We start from the raw sequence: 25,626 nt of genomic DNA, 5'->3' as shown, positions 1-25,626 counted from the left end.
GATAACAGTGCTTATGGGCATGTATTGTTGTATAACATCTTCAAAGACCATATACATATATTAAATAATATTTCATAAAAAATAAAATTGTGACAAAAGAAACAACTACTTGGTATCTTAAAATGCTGCATTTACCCCTATATTTACTGTGGCTGGATGACATGGTCATTTAGACTTGTTAGAAATAGTCCATTCCTGGATGTTCGTTATTGAATTAGGCAGCTGCCATTTTTACCAGGGAGAAAAGTCCAGATTAATAGGTACATTTGTAGTCCTTGACTATAGAGTAGTGTTGTATATCCTGCACTGAACCAAAAGAAAAATGTTTTTATAATGATTTGTTCTTATGAATCTTATCACTTAATATATAACGAGCCATACAACATCTTTCTTATCATAGATATAGATCTTGTTATCCTAAGGCTGGAGGTGCTCCAACAATCATGAATAATACTTCATTAAAAAAAACCCTATTGGCAGATGCCAACCAAGAAACAAGATTGTCTTTTTGGAGCACTCTTTTAGTTCCAATACTAGTACATTGATATGATTAATTCTATTAAAACGTAACCTTTAACGTTCTCATTTAAAATATTGGGGGTAAAAAAATATATATATTATTTTTTGCCTTTTTGACATTAATAGTCATTTATCAGAAACACCCCATAATCGGATTAGAACATTTCATAGACATATAACTGTCTTTGTGGTGAATTCTAAATGTGAATATTCCTTTATCATACAATTGAATAATTATTTTCTTAAGTCACACGGCTTCATTATCTTAAATGTAATTTATCGGCATGGTAATTTGCTCATTCATTGGACAAAAAAAGCTAGTACCTCACATAATAAAGATTAATTAAATCGGCATAGTAATTTGCCTATTCGTTCGACAAAGTGAGCTAGTACTTCACATTTCAACCGCTACAGCATAATTCCGGGTCCTATATAACAAAAAAGTTAGTTATAATAACTGTTGCACTGGTATGAATATTTATTTCCCATAATTAAGCTCATGATAGTTATTATCCCCTCCTTACAGTCTGAAAATTAATCTCCTTCTGTCGTATCCAAAACGATCTGCACTTTTTCACAGACAAGAACAGTGAACTATAAAGTATAAGGGGTATTTTCAATTAAAGTCGGATCCATTCCGACATGTATTTGTCGGAATGGATCCGACAACCCCTATTCAATCCCATCTAAAATTTGAGTTTTTCAAGTCGAATTTAGATGGGACGCAGAGGAGTAGAAGGGGGGGGAGCCGCGGGCGGACAGCCGGCGGGCATACAGGGAGATCAGCACTACAGTAGCGCTGCAGCAGGATGTCACTCAGCCGCCCGACCTCACGGCAGCTTCCACCCGGCTCCAGCAGCATGCTGGATCCGGGTGGAAGCTGCCGTGAGGTCGGGCGGCTGAGTGACATCCTGCTGCAGCGCTACTGTAGTGCTGATCTCCCTGTATGTCCGCCGGCTGTCACCCCGTCTCCCTGCGGCTCCCCCCACTCGCCTCCTCTGGGTCCACATCTCAGTCTGACATCATTTTGATGTCGGACTGAGATAGTCGAAAAGGGGGCCAAAACCTGTCGGATTTGGCCCTGTTTTCGACATCAACATGTGGATCGGCAGCTTTTCCACTGATCCATGTGCTTTTCGACAAGTCGAATTTATTGACTTGTTGAAAAATTTAGCAAAATATTGAATAGGTCGAATCAGGACAGACGGCAGTTTTTCGACTTCAATTGAATATACCCCTAAGTGTCTGCTTACTGCACTCTAATCATCCTATATACGGAGAATGGTTGTTACAGGGATGATCCCTGTTATTACTTGCTATCCTGAAATATGAGATTATGTTGCAATTGACAATAAGAAACAAAACCATTACTTATGCTGAGATCGCCACAATCTTTAAAACACAAGAGGGGAGAGGAATAGCCGTCCTCTCTATAATAAAGCAATAATTATTCCACACTTATACATTTAGAGTGACCAGCGTGTCAGAGCAGATATTATTAGTGTGCTCAAAAGCTCATTTGAAATATGAAAAATAAAAAATACACCTGTTAACAGCACTTGCTGTCTCTGTCTCAGAGACAGTTTTTAAATCCAAATACAATATTAGAGATAGTTTTAGATTTGCCCAACAAGCTATGCCCCGATTGACTGATAACACTTCCCTATTGCCAATTAGGACATGCAAATTAGGAAATACTGTATGCAGAGATAAGAAGAAAGGGAAAAAATACACATACCATTCTCATTATATTTAGCGTTAGTTACAATCTCAGAGGCAGTTTTAAATTCGCACACCCAGATAATCCTTTAGGATTTTAAAGCAGAAAAAGAGTATTATCTCCTTTTGATGCCTAAACACTCAAATTAACGAGGGTAGACCACAATTAGTTAGCACATTCAATTATTACCAAATTGCAGACAACCGTATACGTGATGGTTGTAACAGTAAAACTTTCATACTACAGAATGTGAAACACAGAGTGATCAGAACACTCAAACATCAGTATTAACATGGGGTACCCCTCATTACTATATAGCAGCAGAAATAATGCAGCGAAAGGTAGGATTATATCCACCTTTTACACTGCAACATGTGCTGTTGCTCCCCCGTCCCTACCATATCATGAATATTTCTAATACATAATTAGTTGAAGAAAAGGCAGGGATAAATAGCAAAAATTCCATATATCAATTAGAGGTGTTCTTGAATATTGTGAGTGAGAGAAAGTACCGCCTGTAAGCACCTATCCCCATCTGCTTCTCATCATCATCTTTTGAGCGGATGAGAAGTGAGAGTGGGTAAAGGTGCCAGGCCGATGGAAGTGTAGTTACAGCGCCACTCCGTACCCCTGTATCAGGTGTTAGATGGAGCCTGATACTGAGTGCATTGCAGGGTCCAAATGCGCCTGCAGGGAGGTGTCCGCTTGGAAAGGAGAGAGATGTATGTGCAAGGAGGGATGTTGCCGTGTTGCTGATCATGCTTGGCTGTGTGCCAGGCGCGGCTTTGCCATGCTGCCGATCGCGGTTAGCTGATGTCGAATGCGGCTCCCTCCTGCAGTGAGGAGCCGTTACCTGGAGTTCACTCGCTGCTGGACGTATGTTTCACCACTCACGGGCTTGTTACCCATTTCAGCCTGTCCTTGCCAGTTAATCTGGGGTCTTTTAGCCTGAAAAATACCTGCAGTATTTCTTCCCCCCTCCATTGCATGGTTCCAAGGTACTGTTATCTCCCAATGATAATTATAGGAGGCAATCAGTCCACACTATGGGGGGGTCATTCCGAGTTGATCACTCGCTAGCTATTTTTTGCAGCACTGCGATCAGATAGTTGCCGCCTATGGGGAGTGTATTTTCGCTTTGCAAGTGTGTGACCGCTTGTGCAGCCCAGTGGTACAAAAACAGTTTGTGCAGCTTCTGAGTAGGTCTGAACTTACTCAGCAGCTGCGATCACTTCAGCCTGTCCAGTCCCGGAATTGACGTCAGACACCCACCCTGCAAATGCTTGGACATGCCTGTGTTTTTACAACCACTCCCTGAAAACGGTCAGTTGACACCCATAAACGGCTTCTTCCTGTCAATCTTCTTGCGATCGGCTGTGCGAATGGATTCTTCGTTAAATCCATCACCCAGCACCTATCCACTTTGTACCCGTACGATGCGCCTGCACATTGCGGTGCATACGCATGCGCAGTTTTTCTGAGTTTTGACCTGATCGCAGCGCTGCAAAAAATAGCTAGCATGCGATCAGGTCTGAATGATCCCCTAATAAAAAATGTAGACAAGATAGGTATCTCAAAATTTGTTTGGCACATCTCTGGGTATATAGCTATTGCCCAAAAAATTAAAGCTCTTAAATTTTATTCCTTCCCACTGAAATACGTACATTCCAAAAAAAATACTTTTTACAAAAAAATCTGACAAATAGCTCTAGGATTAAATTTCAGTCATAAGGAAGTGAGATAGGGAAATAGTTATATGACAAGAATGTAGCTTGAAATCTGCTGAAAATAATGGTTTTTATCCCGGCTTTCTATGACTTTTCTGAGCTGAGATATTGCAAATGTCCTCAGTGAAAAAAGTCATACGCCATGATACAACAATGGCTGCCATCTTCATATAAAGGTAAATAAAAATAAAGTATTGGTGGTTTCTGACTACTAACTTACAGTGGTCATCACACACACAAAATATTTTTTTGTAAAAATGTTCAAGCAACCAATGAATTTAATTCTGGACCATTTGATATGGATTGACCCCTTCCTGTATGTCTACCTCTAGACTCCTGTGTTACTAGCCAATGGGAGTCTGGGTGCGGGCTTATACAGGAAGGAGAATTGAAGCTGAGATCTGTGCCTCAAGTGCAGCTGCGGCTATGAAACACAGGGGTCAAATAGGAGGCTCACCTTGAGAGTTTGCCAGTGGTCTCCAAGCCTCAAGTTATGCCACTGCCTACAGATGAGTACAGCATGGAGAATGCTATATTTCTGAATTAACCCTGCTTGCAAAATGTAAGACATTATAACATCATAATCTCTATGAATATAGTACTGTAACACTAAAAGTGTGTATTTCTGTGGTACTTTCACATCCCCAGTAGGAACATTTGCAACAGACTTGTTTCTGATTTTTTTAGGACAAAAAAATACTTACACACTTTGTCAAATACACCTAAACATTTTCTTACAGATACTGTACACCTCTACTCTCTTTCACATGTACGCCTATGCAGTATCAACCATACATTTACTGTACACACTGTCACACATACAACTTACACTTTCTGACACATACACCTATACACCCTGGTCAGCTCTGCAGCCTGCCCAAAGTGTCCAAGTGATGCTCTGGGCAGCTCTGCAGCAGCGTTACTGGCGGCAGGGTGCTGTTCCAGACACACTGCAAGGCAGATGCAGATGCCATAAGAAAGTGACATTGCCATCCTCGTGGTGCTGTTCCCTAGTTATGGCCCTGACATACTCCTTTGCCCACCTGCAATGCATTTTCCCTGTCCTTCCCCTTAACTCCCACCCATCATTGCTTAAATAGTATACAAGCGGTAGGTAGAGGACAGGACAGTACATACTATGTTAATACTCTGGGTTATTGAGGGGGTATAAACCCCTAATAGCTTGGGAATCACATCACCGCAGCACTCTGGTCACAGTCAATCAGTGATGGCAACAGTGTGTGGTACTTGGGACATGTTCTCATCTATACTATTCTTGTATATGAGGTAAAAAGAGATGGAGGAGGGGGAAGAATGAAATGCAGAGGAAGGGAGAAATAGGGCGGTATGCATGCCAGGCCCTTACTTTACACCCTGCAGACTGAAACACAGCTTTGTAGCAGCAAAGGACAAATATAGTTTACTTTCCCAAATGGAGCATCAATATGCAGGCCTTTCACTACACTGTACACATTTATCTATTGTGATTGATTGGTATACTCACCATATTACAACGGTAAACTTATTCATTTTATATTGTTTCCAAACTAGATATATTAAGGAAACCAATTTGAAGAATGATGCTGCAACTCTTAATAAACTAATTAATAAAACATCAGATGTCATTACTTGGACACCAAAACCAGGAGCTGTGCTGGACGTGGGAAGGTTATTGAAAGACCCAACTGATAGGTGTAGTATGACTGCAATTAACATAATATAACAGATCTTCAGGAATTTTCTGTCTGGTGGATGGAAAGGGAAATATCCCTAAGCATTTGAAATGGATGAGTAGGAATTTGTTCTCTCAAATGTTTAAAGACTATGGGCCATGGCCCTCATTCCGAGTTGTTCGCTCGTTAGTGGTTTTCGCAACGGAGCGATTTGTCGCAAACTGCGCATGCGCAATGTTTGCAGAGCGCATGTGCTTAGTTATTTTACTCAAAAGTTAGGTATTTTACTCATGGCATAACGAGGAATTTTCATCGTTCTGGTGATCGGAGTGTGATTGACAGGAAGTGGGTGTTTCTAGGCAAAAACTGGACGTTTTATGGGTGTGTGCTGAAAAACGCTGCCGTTTCTGGGAAAAACGCGGGAGTGGCTGGAGAAACGGGGGAGTGTCTGGGCGAACGCTGGGTGTGTTTGTGATGTCAAACCAGGAACGAAACTGACTGAACTGATCGCAGTGGCAGAGTAAGTCCCGAGCTACTCAGAAACTGCAAAGAAATTTCTATTTGCAATTATGCGAATCTTTCGTTCGCAATTCTGCTAAGCTACGAATCACTCCCAGTAGGCGGCGGCTTAGTGTGTGTAAAGCTGCTAAAAGCAGCTAGCGAGCGAACAACTCGGAATGAGGGCCCAAATTCAATTCGCTGCAAAATTGCAGTAATTTACAGCGATTGTCATTTTCAAGGCTTTCACAGCTTTTCTGCAGCAAAAAAAGGCTTTTTGCAGGTAAGCGCGCTCTCGCAACTCGCCTGTTCAATTGCAAATTTGCGAAAATGTTATTTCTGCAAAAATTGTTGCCATCAGTGGAAACTGAAAAATGGGTTATTCTGCCTGTACCCTCGAAAAAAGTTAAATTAACATCAGATAACAGTATAGAAGTTTATTATTTGTTATAATAACAGTATTTTGGCTACTTAAATTGGGTCAAATGGCTGTTATATTGCATATATTTTTTTTTTTCAAAAACTGAACAAATGATAAAAAAGCAAGTGTTTTTCATTAAAATAAGTGCTAAAATTTAATTGGGGATACATAAAAATGGGTATAAGTATATATTTGGGTAATCTTTACTAAAAAGGAATGATTACTCCCACCTGCAAGCCTAAAAAAGCTTTTCCCACTCATAAAGCACCCCCAATATATCTGTCCCATACCTTGTACCCCAATTTACATAATTTTACAGTTTTTTTCACTCCAAAAATGACATGTCATTGGCCAATTAAAAATAATTAAAAACTTCTAAGTGCCTAATAGTCCTAATAGTCATTCAAGGGGGGTGTCCCAGGGGTTCTGAACCATAATTTTCATGGACAGTTGAATAGGCACTTTTTTGTAATTTGCGGTATATTCAAGTTTCTTACCACAAAAATGGCTTTTGCGGCTAACTGAATTTGGCCCTATGGCGGATAACACCTTCAAGGTGTAAGTCCTTTTCCCTTTAGAGTGTGGCTAACTGGAAACATCAGGATAAATGTATTATGTTACAGTGAGCAGAACGGTACAAAAGTTTAGCAACTTTATTACAAACTTGCTACTTTGCAATGACAGCTTGAAACTGTTTGACATTGTAACTATTTGCACACACTCAGCCATACTACTTCATGTCTCAGATACCACTGTTACAGGTGTAAGTAAGGCGAGCCATTTTAAGACAATAGTGAGTTCCCCTATTCCCTTTCACAAAACACTAAGGAAAACGTGTGTTTGTTTCCAAAAGTGGAATATTGTGAGATTCCTTGAGAGCGAAATGTGTTTCCATTGGCATAGTTTAGTGTGCGAGAGGATGTATTACATGTGATAGATACAATATACTTGCCTACTTTTGAGTAAGCATCCCAGTGAGATTGTGAAAGCAACACCTACTGTATGTGCTCAGTGGTGAAGGCAGCTTGTACTGTTCCACTGTTCCATGTAAGAGGTGTCAGAATTGACTTTGGTCTTGCTGTAAATGGGCGCCAAAGCTAGATAGATAGATAGATAGATAAATAAATAGATGCAGATATGAGTGTGTAGATAGATAGATAGATAGATAGATAGATAGATAGATAGAGATATACATGGTCGGGTCACATTATTATGACCACCTCCTACATTTACCGTCGGCAGTGCTTAGCCCAAAGGAAGTCACCTGTTGTGCGCTGCCTTGGTGGGTATTAAAGGTGTGAGATAGGCCGTCTGCACACATATCACTTGTTGCTGTCATGGGTAAAAGGGGAAATTTATCAGGAGTTGCAAAAAGGGATGATTATCAGCTTTTGTGCCAAGGGTGGCAGTATTTCTGAAACAGCGCAGTTTGTGAACTGTTCACGTGCTGCTGTTGTGAAGGTGTATCGTGACAGGACAAAGGAAGGTGCGTGAGGGCCGATCGATATGCTACAGTGGAGCAGCTCACCGTCAAAATGAACCTGGGGGCTACCAGATATGTGTCTAAAATGACAGTTCAGTCCATCTAGCTGCTGTCCGTGCAGCACATGGCTGTTACTTTGGCTATTAGCTGGTGGTCATAACAATGTGACTTGACCATGTAGCTATATATATAGTATATATAGATCAGAGAGTGATCTCTGTGATCAAGGACAGGGCATTTAAAAATGACATCTATGGACACAAGATTTTCTATAAGGATCTGGAGGAACTTGTGAGTATGCAGTTCTCTATGTGCTGGGTGCACCAAGTCAAAAAGGTAGAAACTGGGATGTTTCCCTTTGGCCGCTATTTGTCAGGTGCAAGCAGAAAGCATACAGTGGGGCAAAAAAGTATTTGAACAGCCACCGATTGTGCTAGTTGACCCACTTAAAAAGATGAGAGAGGGCTGTAATATCCATTATAGGTACGCTTCAACTGAGAGAGCCAGAATCTGAAGAAAACAAACTAGGAAATCACATTGTATGATTTTTAAACAATTTATTTGTATATTCTTGCGGAAAATAAATATTTGGACAATCAAAAAGTTGAACTCAGTACTTTGTAATATAACCTTGGTTGGCAATTACAGAGGTCAAACGCTTCCTGTAGTTCTTGGCCAGGTTTGCACACACTCTAGCAGGTATTTTGGCCCAGTCTTCCAGTCAGATCTTCAGAATCAATAGACATTAAAATTAATAATCATTGTATCTCATATAAAAAATATAAATGAATGCCAATAAGGATGCATATTTTAAATTGAATATACGTTTTAAGTAATTTAACATTACATTAATCAATTGTAAAATTCATAAACGTACAGTTAAAATATTCATCACTATCAATCTTTCATTTATTCATTTGAATTTGATCAAATACTGGATAACTGAATTATATTTGCAATATATTTTTTTAGCAAATCGCTTTAAAATATAAGTAGTTGAATATTTGTAAATATACTATGAATAAAATTTTCCAGCTGAAAGAAATACAGTGTTATCTGTCCATCCCCTGCCAATTTGTGAACATTGCTTATTGCTGTAACACATTGCATTACATTAGCTGAAGAAGGGTGGGAGTAAAGCAAAAAAGAAAGTACTATACTTTTTTACCTGGACCAAACCATTTTGTGGGGTAAATACTCGTTGATTTTGCATGTAGCCCTCAAATGCAGGACAACTTGATTTTTATACTGCAATTTAGATTTCAGTTTTGACATGCCCCTCTTAAAAATAAAAATCTCTGCTCATCTGCTCATTAAAAATCTGTTACACCTGCAGTGCAACATAATTTTGCCATGGAGCAAATTTACTTTTCTACTTCAATCCCACCTCAGAATCCACATCAAAATCAGCTCAGGTGCTACCCTAATGTACATCAATGGTACAATCCTCTGTACACTTAGGATCTTATTCAGGTTGGATCGCATTTTCCTGATTTTCAGCGCTGTGCACAGGGCCCGTTCTGTGCGTGTGTGACCCGGGAAGTTTTATAGCTGATTGACAGGCAGAGGCATCTGCCGGGCAGTAGGGAGCGTTGACTTGGTGTTGCGGGGGCAACTGCAACTGAAGCTGAAAATAGTCCTTCGGCAACCAAGATCTCAGGTTCTGTTCTTCAATTACATTACTGTAGTTGATTTGCACTGTGAATAGGAGGTGAAGCCTTTGAATTCAGAGCTAATATAAATGTCTAAAATGTGTTCCTATATACAGCACAGTATGGATAATTAAATGCTGGAAGATTTGTTGCAGTCACTCCCAATAAGTGGCCCTGTCCTCACAATCACCTTACCTGTTTCATGCATTGGAAACTTCATTATCTTATTTATCCATAGAGGAAGACAAGTGCAAGGACAATTAAAACATATATGCTGTAAATAATGGATCACCTATTAAGACTTTTTCATAACTTTTTAGAGATGGAATTGTTGATCCACCTCCAGGAACAAAAACCTTCAAGGATTCATGGAAATTTAATACTTACCTGGATGAAATGTATACTTCATTCAATGATGAGATCTTTAGGTATCCATCATGGGTTAAAGAATATTTCACCTGGGCAGGATTTAAAGACTATAATCTGGTAGTCAGGGTAAGCATGTACAATTGAATTTTTTTTATTTATTTTATTTACATTTTACAATGAAAAATAAAGTATGATCTAAATATTGTCAGCAAGTAAATGAAGAGTTATAGGGCCTACTTCAATGTTGATTGCAAAATAACAATTTCCTCTAATGGGCAAAACCATGTGCACTGCAGGTGGGACAGATAGACTGTAACATGTGCAGAGAGAGTTAAGACCCGCATACATTACTGCGGTTTTTCCTATGGAAGGAATGGCAGCTGATGTCCCTTAAGCCACCCGGGAGCTTCCCGGCCGACAGGATCTTATGCGATATATCACATGCGGTCCATTTACATGTGACATATTGCATGCAATACCGTTCCTCACTGCCGGAGCTCGCCCGAGTCGGTGGTTGGACGTGCAGCATGCCCGATCTCCAACTCTGATCTGATGCGCATTGGATCGGATGTCAAACACATCCGATTTGCCCACTTTTCACCTAATTCCTCGACCCGATCCGTCAGAATCAGGTGAAAAGTGTCCATATTGGACAAGTGTAGGGCCAGCTTCAGATTTGGGCCGGGTGTGTTCAAACTGCAATCTAAATTGCAGTGTAAAAATAAAGCAGCCAGTATTTACCCTGCACAGAAACAATATAACCCACCCAAATCTAACTCTCTCTGCGCATGTTATATCTGCCCCACCTGCAGTGCAGCATGGTTTTGCCCATTAGGGGAAAATTTTATTTTGCAGTCAGCCTTGAATTAGGCCCGTAGAGTATAGGTGCACTAGAGAGTGACATTTTAGTGGCAGTTGGAGGATGTGTTCTCTTTGAGGACAACTGACCTAATACATTACCTACACAGGTTAAAGTTAAACATCTTTACAGCATATTTTCACACTGGTTGTTTTATAAGGGAGAAGTAAGTAATAAAACTGTTTGTTTCATATAAATAGACATATGAATAATACTGATAAGGCTAGTTGATGATCCTGTGACTATTTAATTACCTAGTGGTTGTTACACACAGGAGTAATAAACATAAATGATTTGTTGATTTAAGGATAAAAGAGAATCCTGTAACAACCTACAGATGTATCCATGCTCATCTTCACTGCGATGTACTGTAGCTACAACACGGCTAGCTACATGGGGTGCCAGGCTGTGACTATTCGCAACTGGTGATCACTCCATTAAATCCTAATACTGACGGCCAGGATGCCACTGGTAAATAGAAACATAGAAACATAGAATTTGACGGCAGATAAGAACCACTTGGCCCATCTAGTCTGCCCCTTTTTTATTTTATCCTTTAGGCAATCTCAACCCTTTTTTAACCTTGATTCTTTGTAAGGATATTCATATGCCTGTCCCAAGCATGTTTAAATTGCCCTACAGTCTTAGCCTCTACCACCTCTGATGGGAGGCTATTCCACTTATCCACTACCCTTTCTGTGAAGTAATTTTTCCTTAAATTTCCCCTGAACCTCCCCCCCTCCAGTCTCAATGTATGCCCTCGAGTTCTAATACTTCTTTTCCTTTGAAGAATGTTTCCCTCCTGAACTTTGTTAAGACCCTTTATATATTTGAAAGTTTCTATCATGTCTCCCCTTTCCCTTCTCTCCTCCAAACTATACATGTTAAGATCTTTTAGCCTTTCCGGGTAAGTTTTGTGATGTAGGCCATGCACCATTTTAGTTGCCCTTCTTTGTACACTCTCTAATGTATTTATATCCTTCTGGAGATAGGGTCTCCAGAACTGGACACAGTATTCCAGATGGGGCCTTACCAATGACCTATACAGTGGCATTATCACTTCTTTTTTCCTGCTACGGATTCCTCTCCCTATGCAACCAAGCATCTGACTTGCCTTTCTCATTGCTTTGTTGCATTGCTTTCCTGCCCTCAAGTCACTTGAAATAGTGACTCCTAAATCTCTTTCCTCCTCAGTAGTTTCCATTATAGTACCCTTGATACTATACTTAGCCTTTGGGTTTTTGAGACCCAAGTGCATGATTTTGCATTTTTTAGCATTAAACTGTAGTTGCCACGTTCTTGACCATTTCTCAAGCCTACCTAGGTCATCAATCATTTGTTTGACCCCTCCCGGTGTGTCTACCCTGTTGCATATCTTTGTATCATCTGCAAAAAGGCATATCTTCCCTTCAATACCATCTGCAATGTCACCAACAAAGATATTAAAGAGAACTGGACCAAGTACAGATCCCTGGGGTACTCCACTGGTAACATTTCCCTCCATAGATTGCACTCCATTAACTACAACTGTCTGTTTCCTATCCTGCAACCAGGTTCTTATCCATTTCACTAATTTATAATCCACCCCCAGGCTTTCAAGTTTATGTAGCAGTCTGTGATGTGGGACAGTGTCAAATGCCTTACTAAAGTCTAGATATGCTACATCTACAGCTCCCCCTTGATCTATTATTTTCATCACAGAGTCAAAAAAGTCAATAAGATTTGTTTGGCATGATCTCCCACCAGTAAATCCATGCTGTTTTGGATCCTGTAAGTTGTTTGATTTAAGATATTCCACTACTCTTTCTTTTAATAGTTTTTCCATTACTTTCCCTACTACTGATGTAAGGCTTACTGGTCTGTAGTTACTTGCTTCTTCCTTGCTTCCACTTTTGTGCAGTGGAACTACATTTGCTCTTTTCCAGTCCTCTGGAATATCACCTGTATTTAGTGACTGGTTAAATAATTCTGTTAAAGGTGTAACCAGGACATCTTTTAGCTCTTTGAGTATCCTTGGGTGTATTCCATCTGGTCCCATTGATTTATCCACTTTTAGTTTTGAAAGTTCTGTTAGGACCTTCTCCTCTGTAAATGTATTTTCATCTACCTTATTTTTATGAATGTCCTTGCAATTTAACTGTGGCCCCATCCCTTCTTCTGTAGTAAATACTGAGCAAAAATAATTATTTAGGTGATCTGCTATTGCCTTGTCTCCCTCCACCAAATGCCCACTCTCTGTCTTAAGTCTTATTATTCCTCCATTTGATTTTCTCCTTTCACTTATATACTTAAAAAAAGTTTTGCCCCCTTTATCTACTGACTGGGCCATTTTCTCCTCAGCTTCTGCCTTTGCACGTCTGATCACTTTCTTAGCATCCTTCCGTCTGTCCAGATACTCCTCTTTGTCGTTATTATTTTGAGTCTGTTTGTATTTCCTAAAAGCCATCTTTTTTGCTTTCACACTAGTTGATACTACTTTTGTGAACCACACTGGCTTCCTTTTCCTGGTGCTTTTCCTAACCATTTTGATACAAAGGTCTGTTACACTTAGTAATGCACTTTTAATTTTTTTCCACCTCTCCTGCACCCCTTCCAAGTTCCTCCAGTCTGCCAATGAATCACTTAAACATCTCCCCATTTTTGCAAAGTCTGCATTTCTAAAATCCATCATACCGATCCCTGTATTTACACATAGGTACTATTTATTTCCCTTTATTTTTTTGAGCAGTGTATTTTTGTTATTGGTTGTAGAGGAAAGACATCATCAAAAGGCGAGAGCATATACTCTGGGTAATACTAATATCTTTTAAAGCCTAATCAAAGGGCTATAAAGTATAGCAACAAAGTAAGAAAACACATCACAGTATGGTCTATTCATAAAGCAGTGATAAGAGTGGAGAAGGGAGCCAGTGGAGAAGTTGCCCATGGCAACTAATCAGCTGCTCTGTATAATTATATAGTATGCAAATTACAAATGTTACGTCAATGCTGATTGGTTGCCATGGGCAACTTCTCCTCTGGCTCACTTCTCCACACTTTTCACTGTTTCATGAATAGATCCCTCGATTGGAGAAATGACAGTTAGGAGCTGGTTGGTTGGTACTTTATCACTGTGCAATTTAGCATTTTGTAAGGCTTAATACATTTGGCCCTCAGTCCTGCCTGCCTCCGCTCCGTGGCCCTCTCCAAGTGAAGTGATGATGCTTGCGGCTCCTCTAGTCTCTGACTGGCAATGCTGTGACTGCATTATATCACGGCTGTGACGCTGCTGAGAATTCAGGATCTGGGCACTGCTAGGATTGAAATAGGCACCAAGTAGGAGCTGTGCCCTTGGCTACACCACTAGCATACATGCACATTGAGTGATGTGCTAATAATAAATCATTTAAATACAAATCCCCTACTGGTGACAGTTATCTTTAAAAGACACAGCTTACTTAATGTCAGTGTGGCATTTATTATGTCACTCTATTACCTCCTAATTGGTTTGGTGCATTTTCTCTTTAAGCATTGTACTAATAAACATGATTGTGATTGGAAGGTTTATGTGAATAAAAGAATTGGGTAATGGTGCTTTACAGTAGCTAGACAAAAGAGTGCTGAAATACCTTATTTTACATTCTACTTAGTCATGTAATATTTTGCCTTTACAGGTTGAGTATCCCATTTCCAAATATTTCGAAATACGGAATATTCTGAAATACGGAATTTTTTTAATGAGAGTGAGATAATGAAACCTTTGTTTTCTGATGGCTCAATGTACACAAACTTTGTTTAATACACAGTTATTAAAAATATTGGATTAAATGACCTTCAGGCTGTGTGTATAAGGTGTATATGAAACAAATGAATTGTGTGAATGTACACACACTTTGTTTAATGCACAAAGTTATTAAAAATATTAGCTAAAATGACCTTCAGGCTGTGTGTATAAGGTGTATATGAAACATAAATGCATTCTGTGCTTAGACTTAGGCCCCATCACCATGATATATCATTATGGTATGCAATTATTCCAAAATATGGAAAAATCCGATATACAAAATACTTCTGGTCCCAAACATTTTGGATAAGGGATACTCAACCTGTATTAATATATGTATTATCAATATCAGTCATGTTTCTATTTCTGTTCTCAAGTTATCAGATAATTTATTTTTGGCAATTAGTGTAGAAGTCTGTCAAAATCACTGAAATAACTGATTGAGTGTTGATATTTCACTTGTTTTTTGTGTGTTTTTCTTTTAAAGGTGATTGAAACTGATGATGATTTTGTTGATTTACCACAAGGATATAGCTGCTTGGTAGATTTCTTTGACCTGTCTTTTCCTACTGAAAGACCAAGCCGTGACCATCCCTATGAAGAAGTAAGATATTATATATTGTCTGTGATCCAAAATGGTAATATCTCCAGCACAAACGGAGCAGCCATAGTTACTGTGGATAAAATGAACATTGGGCCTAATTCAGATCTGATAAGGCAGCAAATTTGTTATCTAATGGGCAGACTAACATGCGGGTGGATGCCCAGCACAGTGCTAGCCCGCCCCGCATGTCAGCCCCTGCCCTTTCACAAAAGTACAAAATCATCGCACAGCGGCGATGCTTTTGTACTTCAGGAGTAGCTCCCGGCCAGCGCAGCTCTTGCGCGCTGGCTGGGAGCTACTCATCGCTGCCCGGGTTGCAACGCCTGCATTGGCTGGACCGTGCCCCCTAAACGGCAGCTTAATGCCGCCGTCCCACCCCCTTCCTCCCAGCGACCGCCTCTGCCTGTCAATCAGGCAGAGGCCATCGCTGGGCTACGACAGTCGTTGGCTGTCTGCCATGCGCCGGCGCATTGCGCATGCGCAGTTCAGACCTGATCGGCTGCTGTGGGAAATCGCACAGCACCGATCAGGTCTGAATTAGGCCCCATGTGCACTGCAGGGGGGCAGATATATCATGTGCAGAGAGAGTTAGATTTGGGTGGGGTGTGTTCAAACTGAATTCTAAATTACAGTGTTACCTGTTATTGCCACTACTGACTCATAGATGTTTTCTACACATTGGAGTCACTGCATATTACTAAAGAGCTTTCTGTGATACATGTGTAACAGAATATTTGTATTGTTTCTGGGCTCAAAATAATTCTGTCTTCTGCAACAAACAGCAACATTGTTTCTAGCTGACACACAGGATTCAGTTATTTTTCTATTTATCTTTAGATTAGAACAATGTTAAAATAATTTCATATATCATTGTGATTTTTAAATCATCACTGGCCGGTGAATCTTTTTTATACCTGTTATATATACGGTACTTATTGTGAAAACAGTTTGTTTTAATAAAACCTTAGCACATAAAAGTATACTGTTCTTGTGTTGAATACCAGCACTTTTCAAATATTTGTTTTAGTTAAGTACAGTATATGGCTGTATACATCAGAAAGACTAAGGGGGCACTAGCGCACGCAGGGGGAGTTTCTGAGTACTCAGAACCAACTCCCCACCCACGACAGGCCGATTGTCCCTTAAACAGCTGCCCTTGTGCCCACGATTGAAACCCCACTCATTTGCACAATGTCTTGAGTAGCGGGACTATCATGAGGGGCAGGGTCTAATAGGACACAATTCTATAAGAATAGCGTCATTTTGGCCACACCACCTCACATTGACCTGCGAATCGCGGCATCGCGAGTGGGGAAAAACTAATAATGCAGAGTGCCCAGGTACGTTCTTATCAGCACCTGTGCTGCAGCTAAGTAAAAGTAAGTTTAAATATATTTCTCTAACGTCCTAGTGGATGCTGGGGACTCCGAAAGGACCATGGGGAATAGCGGCTCCGCAGGAGACTGGGCACAAAAGTAAAAGCTTTAGGACTACCTGGTGTGCACTGGCTCCTCCCCCTATGACCCTCCTCCAAGCCTCAGTTAGATTTTTGTGCCCGAACGAGAAGGGTGCAGTCTAGGTGGCTCTCCTGAGCTGCTTAGAAAAAAGTTTAGTTTTAGGTTTTTTATTTTCAGTGAGACCTGCTGGCAACAGGCTCACTGCACCGAGGGACTAAGGGGAGAAGAAGCGAACTCACCTGCGTGCAGAGTGGATTGGGCTTCTTAGGCTACTGGACATTAGCTCCAGAGGGACGATCACAGGCCCAGCCATGGATGGGTCCCAGAGCCGCGCCGCCGTCCCCCTTACAGAGCCAGAAGACTAAAGAGGTCCGGAAAATCGGCGGCAGAAGACGTCCTGTCTTCAATAAGGTAGCGCACAGCACCGCAGCTGTGCGCCATTGCTCTCAGCACACTTCACACTCCGGTCACTGAGGGTGCAGGGCGCTGGGGGGGGGGCGCCCTGAGACGCAATAAAAACACCTTTTTTGGCAAAAAATACATCACATATAGCTCCTGGGCTATATGGATGCATTTAACCCCTGCCAATTTTTCCATAAAAAAGCGGGAGAAAGGCCGCCGAGAAGGGGGCGGAGCCTATCTCCTCAGCACACTGGCGCCATTTTTTCCTCACAGCTCCGTTGGAGGAAGGCTCCCTGACTCTCCCCTGCAGTCCTGAACTACAGAAACAGGGTAAAACAAGAGAGGGGGGGCACTAATTTGGCAGATAAATATATATTGCAGCTATATCAGGGAAAAACACTTATATAAGGTTATCCCTATATTATATATATATATAGCGCTCTGGTGTGTGCTGGCAAACTCTCCCTCTGTCTCCCCAAAGGGCTAGTGGGGTCCTGTCCTCTGTCAGAGCATTCCCTGTGTGTGTGCTGTGTGTCGGTACGTTGTGTCGACATGTATGAGGAGGAAAATGGTGTGGAGGCGGAGCAATTGCCTGTGTTAGTGATGTCACCCCCTAGGGAGTCGACACCTGACTGGATGGTCTTATGGAAAGAATTACGCGATAGTGTCAGCACTTTACAAAAGACTGTTGACGACATGAGACAGCCGGCAAATCAGTTAATACCTGTACAGGCGTCTCAAACACCGTCAGGGGCTCTAAAACGCCCGTTACCTCAGGTCGATACGGACACTGACTCCAGTGTCGACGGTGAGGAAACAAACGTATTTTCCAGTAGGGCCACACGTTACATGATCACGGCAATGAAGGAGGTTTTGAACATTTCTGATACTACAAGTACCACAAAAAAGGGTATTATGTGGGGTGTGAAAAAACTACCCGTAGTTTTTCCTGAATCAGATGAATTAAATGAAGTGTGTGATGAAGCGTGGGTTTCCCCCGATAAACTGCTAATTTCTAAAAAATTATTGGCATTACACCCTTTCCCGCCAGAGGTTAGGGCACGTTGGGAAACACCCCCTAGGGTAGATAAGGCGCTCACACGCTTATCAAAACAAGTGGCGTTACCGTCTCCTGATACGGCCGCCCTCAAGGAACCAGCTGATAGGAAGCTGGAAAATATCCTAAAAAGTATATACACACATACTGGTATTATACTGCGACCAGCAATCGCCTCAGCCTGGATGTGCAGTGCTGGGGTGGCATGGTCGGATTCCCTGACTGAAAATATTGATACCCTGGACAGGGACAATATTATTGACTATAGAGCATTTAAAGGATGCATTTCTATATATGCGAGATGCACAGAGGGATATTTGCACTCTGGCATCAAGAGTAAGTGCGATGTCCATTTCTGCCAGAAGAGGGTTATGGACGCGACAGTGGTCAGGTGATGCGGATTCCAAACGGCATATGGAAGTATTGCCGTATAAAGGGGAGGAGTTATTTGGGGTCGGTCTATCGGACCTGGTGGCCACGGCAACGGCTGGGAAATCCACCTTTTTACCCCAGGTCACCTCTCAGCAGAAAAAGATACCGTCTTTTCAGGCTCAGTCCTTTCGTCCCCATAAGGGCAAGCGGGCAAAGGCCACTCATATCTGCCCCGGGGCAGAGGAAGGGGAAAAAGACTGCAGCAGACAGCCTCTTCCCACGAACAGAAGCCCTCCCCCGCTTCTGCCAAGTCCTCAGCATGACGCTGGGGCCTTACAAGCGGACTCAGGCACGGTGGGGACCCGTCTCAAGAATTTCAGCGCGCAGTGGGCTCACTCGCAAGTGGACCCCTGGATTCTGCAGGTAGTATCTCAGGGGTACAAATTGGAATTCGAGACGTCTCCCCCTCGCCGGTTCCTGAAGTCTGCTTTACCAACGTCTCCCCCCGACAGGGAGGCGGTATTGGAAGCCATTCACAAGCTGTATTCCCAGCAGGTGATAATCAAGGTACCCCTCCTACAACAGGGAAAGGGGTATTATTCCACGCTGTTTGTGGTACCGAAGCCGGACGGCTCGGTGAGACCCATTTTAAATCTGAAATCCTTGAACACTTACATAAAAAGGTTCAAGTTCAAGATGGAGTCACTCAGAGCAGTGATAGCGAACTTGGAAGAAGGGGACTATATGGTGTCTCTGGACATAAAGGATGCTTACCTCCATGTCCCAATTTGCCCTTCTCACCAAGGGTACCTCAGGTTTGTGGTACAGAACTGTCACTATCAGTTTCAGACGCTGCCGTTTGGATTGTCCACGGCACCCCGGGTCTTTACCAAGGTAATGGCCGAAATGATGATTCTTCTTCGAAGAAAAGGCGTCTTAATTATCCCTTACTTGGACGATCTCCTGATAAGGGCAAGGTCCAGAGAACAGTTAGAGGTCGGAGTAGCACTATCTCAAGTAGTACTACGACAGCACGGATGGATTCTAAATATTCCAAAATCGCAGCTGATTCCGACGACACGTCTGCTGTTCCTAGGGATGATTCTGGACACAGTACAGAAAAAGGTGTTTCTCCCGGAGGAGAAAGCCAGGGAGTTATCCGACCTAGTCAGGAACCTCCTAAGACCAGGCCAAGTGTCAGTGCATCAATGCACAAGGGTCCTGGGAAAGATGGTGGCTTCTTACGAAGCGATTCCATTCGGCAGATTCCACGCAAGAACTTTTCAGTGGGATCTGCTGGACAAATGGTCCGGATCGCATCTTCAAATGCATCAGCGGATAACCCTGTCTCCAAGGACAAGGGTGTCTCTCCTGTGGTGGTTACAGAGTGCTCATCTCCTAGAGGGCCGCAGATTCGGCATTCAGGATTGGGTCCTGGTGACCACGGATGCCAGCCTGAGAGGCTGGGGAGCAGTCACACAGGGAAAAAATTTCCAGGGCTTGTGGTCAAGCATGGAAACGTCACTTCACATAAATATCCTGGAACTAAGGGCCATTTACAATGCCCTAAGTCAGGCAAGGCCTCTGCTTCAGGGTCAGCAGGTGTTGATCCAGTCGGACAACATCACGGCAGTCGCCCACGTAAACAGACAGGGCGGCACAAGAAGCAGGAGGGCAATGACGGAAGTTGCAAGGATTCTTCGCTGGCCGGAAAATCATGTGATAGCACTGTCAGCAGTGTTCATTCCGGGAGTGGACAACTGGGAAGCAGACTTCCTCAGCAGACACGATCTTCACCCGGGGGAGTGGGGACTTCACCCAGAAGTCTTCCACATGATTGTGAACCGTTGGGAAAAACCAAAAGGTGGACATGATGGCGTCCCGCCTCAACAAAAAACTGGACAGATATTGCGCCAGGTCAAGGGACCCTCAGGCAATAGCTGTGGACGCTCTGGTAACACCGTGGGTGTACCAGTCAGTATATGTGTTCCCTCCTCTGCCTCTCATACCCAAGGTACTGAGAATCATAAGAAGGAGATGTGTAAAGACTATACTCGTGGCTCCGGATTGGCCAAGAAGGACTTGGTACCCGGAAATTCAAGAGATGCTCACGGAAGACCCGTGGCCTCTACCTCTAAGAAAGGACCTGCTCCAGCAGGGACCATGTCTGTTCCAAGACTTACCGCGGCTGCGTTTGACGGCATGGCGGTTGAACGCCGGATCCTGAAGGAAAAAGGCATTCCGGATGAAGTTATCCCTACCCTGATCAAAGCCAGGAAGGATGTAACTGTGCAACATTATCACCGTATTTGGCATAAATATGTTGCGTGGTGTGAGGCCAGGAAGGCCCCTACAGAGGAATTTCAACTGGGTCGATTCCTGCATTTCCTGCAAACAGGACCGTCTATGGGCCTCAAATTAGGGTCCATTAAGGTTCAAATTTCGGCCCTGTCGATATTCTTCCAAAAAGAACTAGCTTCAGTTCCTGAAGTTCAGACGTTTGTCAAGGGGGTACTGCATATACAGCCTCCTTTTGTGCCTCCAGTGGCACCTTGGGATCTCAATGTAGTTTTGGGATTCCTAAAATCACACTGGTTTGAACCACTCACCACTGTGGATTTAAAATATCTCACATGGAAAGTGGTAATGCTGTTAGCCCTGGCTTCAGCCAGGCGTGTATCAGAATTGGCGGCTTTATCCTATAAAAGCCCTTACCTAATTTTTCATACGGACAGGGCAGAATTGAGGACTCGTCCTCAATTTCTCCCTAAGGTGGTTTCAGCATTTCACTTAAACCAGCCTATTGTGGTGCCTGCGGCTACTAGGGACTTGGAGGATTCCAAGTTGCTGGACGTAGTCAGGGCCCTGAAAATATATGTTTCCAGGACGGCTGGAGTCAGAAAATCTGACTCGCTGTTTATCCTGTATGCACCCAACAAGCTGGGTGCCCCTGCTTCTAAGCAGACGATTGCTCGTTGGATTTGTAGTACAATTCAGCTTGCACATTCTGTGGCAGGCCTGCCACAGCCAAAATCTGTAAAAGCCCATTCCACACGGAAAGTGGGCTCATCTTGGGCGGCTGCCCGAGGGGTCTCGGCTTTACAACTTTGCCGAGCAGCTACTTGGTCAGGGGCAAATACGTTTGCAAAATTCTACAAATTTGATACCCTGGCTGAGGAGGACCTGGAGTTCTCTCATTCGGTGCTGCAGAGTCATCCGCACTCTCCTGCCCGTTTGGGAGCTTTGGTATAATCCCCATGGTCCTTTCGGAGTCCCCAGCATCCACTAGGACGTTAGAGAAAATAAGAATTTACTTACCGATAATTCTATTTCTCATAGTCCGTAGTGGATGCTGGGCGCCCATCCCAAGTGCGGATTGTCTGCAATACTTGTACATAGTTATTGTTACAAAAATCAGGTTATTATTGTTGTGAGCCATCTTTTCAGAGGCTCCTCTGTTATCATGCTGTTAACTGGGTTCAAATCACAAGTTGTACGGTGTGATTGGTGTGGCTGGTATGAGTCTTACCCGGGATTCAAAATCCTTCCTTATTGTGTACGCTCGTCCGGGCACAGTATCCTAACTGAGGCTTGGAGGAGGGTCATAGGGGGAGGAGCCAGTGCACACCAGGTAGTCCTAAAGCTTTTACTTTTGTGCCCAGTCTCCTGCGGAGCCGCTATTCCCCAGCATCCACTACGGACTATGAGAAATAGAATCATCGGTAAGTAAATTCTTATTATAAATACATGCTGGTGTTTTTTCTGCAATAACAAGCGGTTATTACAATGAGGTCCTGTCATTACCTTATGGCAATGGGTGCCGCCTGATACATTGTTTTATTATTCAGCTTCCCTGACCCAAGGGATTCCAGAGAAAAAAAAGATACATGTATTTTGGAAATTTTGAGTGTTCTGGTGAGGAGTGCTGCCAGAATTTGGGGGGGGGGGGGGGGGGGGTGTGGTGTGTGTGTGTGTGTGTGTGTGTGTGTGTGTGTGTGTGTGTGTGTGTGTGTGTGTGTGTGTGTGTGTGTGTGTGTGTGTGTGTGTGTGTATATATATATATATATATGAAACTCCCCTCAACAAATCTTGCATCCACCCCTGGGATCTATTTACTAACCCTTGGATGGAGATAAAGTCAACTGAGATAAAGTACCAGCCAATCACATCTTTACAGTCATGTTACAGGCTGTGTTTGAAAAATGACAATTAGGAGCTGGTTGACTGGTACTTTATCTCCATCCAAGGTTTAGTAATTAGACCCCTGCACTGTAAACTGTAAGACTAAGCTGTACATTTCTGCATCATTTGTGCTGTTACTATTCATGAGTTATAGCTTTTGACATACAGTAGCTGCTTTGGATTAACACATAAAATCCACATATCATTACGGAATAATAAAAATGGGCATTTTATTTTATGACAGATAAGATGTCGAGCTACTGTGATGAGACACGTAGTAAAAAAAGGACTTCTATGGGATGATTTGTATATTGGATTCCAAACACGAAATCAACGGAATCCAGACATCTACCATCATCAGTATGTTCTGTTTATTACATATTTCATATGATTTGTAATTTATATATTTGAATCTGTCCTAATGTGCTATTTGTCCATGTTCTATTCATAACTTTAAAAGCATGAGTCCTTCTTAAGCAGATACAATTAAATCAATGTACTGTATATTGCATGCTTATATCTCTGTCCTGGTCCTGTCAACCACTATATAACCTGCTCTATTTCCCTGTGTGATCCAAGAGCCCTGTGGGTTACTCAGTAGCTGAATGGTGGCTGTTATAAGCTCTAATAAATGTTGAGAAGTGTTACTACAGTATACCTACCAACATTGCTTCATTGTGGCACTGCTGACATTCATCATTGAGCAATGGATGGGATGCAATCACAGTCCTGGCAGTCGAGATCCTGGCAATCAGAAGACAGACAGCAAGATCCTGATGGTCAGAATCCCAATGGATCCCAGAGGTAAGTATGGGGGGGTTAGGGTTAGATTTAGGCACTAGGGGGAGGGACAGGTTACGGGGGAGTTTATAATTACACTGCAGTAGGGGTGGGTTAGGGTGAAAATGCTTTTCAGGATCTGTTGGGATGCTGGCCGTTGGGATTATTCTGTCAGTCTTCTGACTGTCAGGATCACGACTTCTCGGATTTCGAACCAAACCCATAATGGACTAGCCATTTCAATATTGACCCTCTGCTATGTAACTGTTTTTAACTGTCTGACTTCTCGCCTGTTTTGTTTGTTGACATGTGATGGGTGGTGTATACCACTGGTGCTGCCCATGTGAGGCCACTTCTACAATTTTTTCCAGTGCCACTTTCAGTTCCCAATCCCCCCTGACCAATTTCGAAAAAAAGTTCAATAGAATATACTAGCGTTACATAAGTGTTAATAAATAAATAAATATATAGATGTTACAGTCAGAATAATAAAACATCTTGATGTCACTGGGCTTTTCAAACAGCAGTGGAAATTTAAAACAAATTGTAATACAAAAAGCTATGTTATACATTTTTTTTTACCCCTTATGGGGGAAAATTTGTTTTATTGTTTTCTGTGGGGGCCAATGTGTGTGTTTTTTCCTGTGGGGGCCAATGTGTGTGTTTTTTCCTGTGGGGGCCAATATGATTTTTTTTATTGTGCAATGTTTTTAATCTGCGCTTGCATCTGAGTTGCACCTCGCATGCATGCACTACAATGGTGTTTGTACAGAGTCAGACACACACACCAAGAAGTATATAAGAAACGTGTTGGGCATTCCTGTGTGGTTACATAGGGTTGACCAATCAGACGCAGATATAACGTACTATGGATGAGTTGCTGAAAGCGGTTATGTATAAAGATGTTGAATTGATAACATTGGAGGTCATACTCAAATGGATGATCTACACCTAGCATACAGCTGGTACAGGTTTTAATGGTGCGACCAGTGGTGGTGTCTAAAGATGCACATCAAGATGCACTAAAAGTTGGCATCTCAGTCCTTGCATTTTCGGATGCATGGATGTACACCAGGGAAGGGCTGTGTAGCGGCTTTAGAAGTCACAGATACAACTACAGCAAAAGATGCAAGGAAGGCCGCAGTTGCATCCAACTCATACAGGCAGATATATTTTCATCATGCAATACCATCAGGTAGGCATCTGATTGGCTCCAAATTTATTCTGCAGCAGCACAATGGCCCCAAACACACAGCAAATGTCATTGAGAACTACTTTCAGCGTAAAGAAGAACAAAGAGTCCTTGAAGTGATGATATGGCCACCAAAGAGCCCTGATCTCATCATCATCAAGCCTGTCTGGGATTACATTAAGAGACAGAAGGATCTGAGCAAGCCCACATCCACAGAAGATCTGTGGTTAGTTCTCCAAGATGTTTGGAACAAACTCCCTGCCGAGATCCTTCAAAAACTGTGTGTAAAGGCCTGTACACACTAGACAAAATTGTCACCAATATCCCTCATTTTAACCCTCCTGAGCGATATGTTTACAATATCGCCCAGTGTGTATGCTGCAAACGATGAACGATGCACGTTCCCGCATTCAAAAGGCCGCGGCATGATGTCTATGTGTGTGTGTGTATATATATATTTATATTTATTATACAAATTCTTTTTTAACCTCCATGTTTGCACTTTTTTCCAGATTCTGGAACCATTTTCAGATCAAATTGCCTCTATCACCGCCCAATTGGGATGCATTCTTGGAACGAGACAGACAGAATAGACCTAAGGAACAAAACTGCAGTTTAATGTAAATGATCAAAAACAAAAAGTAGCTGCACAAGGAGAATTTAGTTTGCTGTGCCTCTCAAACTTACTGGAAACTAAAATAGTCTAACTTTCAGATCAAAATTGTATGAAATACTTATTCACATAATTATCTAAAGCTGAAATACATATTTATATATTTAGTGCTGTTTATCCATGAAAAAGGTACCAGTACTAGAAAAAAAGAGGTACCAGTAGTCACCTAAACTGCTGAAGATCCCATGGTCAGGTTACTTTCTGTATGGTCTATTAAATAGTT

The 25,626-nt window shown here is 42.2% G+C and overlaps 1 protein-coding gene across 1 annotated transcript in view; it reads left to right on the top strand.

The window, feature by feature from the left end:
- The window catches only part of LOC134929630 (cytidine monophosphate-N-acetylneuraminic acid hydroxylase-like), a 353,512-nt gene extending 328,158 nt beyond the window's left edge, over positions 1-25,354 (top strand). Inside the window, exons 10-14 of the mRNA XM_063925213.1 lie at positions 5,518-5,658; positions 10,014-10,188; positions 15,172-15,288; positions 23,003-23,118; positions 25,243-25,354. Coding sequence (XP_063781283.1) covers positions 5,518-5,658; positions 10,014-10,188; positions 15,172-15,288; positions 23,003-23,118; positions 25,243-25,354 — 661 coding nt within the window. The remainder of the gene's footprint in view (positions 1-5,517; positions 5,659-10,013; positions 10,189-15,171; positions 15,289-23,002; positions 23,119-25,242) is intronic.
- Positions 25,355-25,626: the final 272 nt, after the last annotated feature.

This window comes from Pseudophryne corroboree, chromosome 5 (assembly GCF_028390025.1).
Source record: "Pseudophryne corroboree isolate aPseCor3 chromosome 5, aPseCor3.hap2, whole genome shotgun sequence".
Lineage (NCBI taxonomy): Eukaryota > Metazoa > Chordata > Amphibia > Anura > Myobatrachidae > Pseudophryne > Pseudophryne corroboree.
The sequence above is the reverse complement of the archived record's forward strand: the minus strand, read 5'-3'. Positions and strand labels throughout refer to the sequence as shown.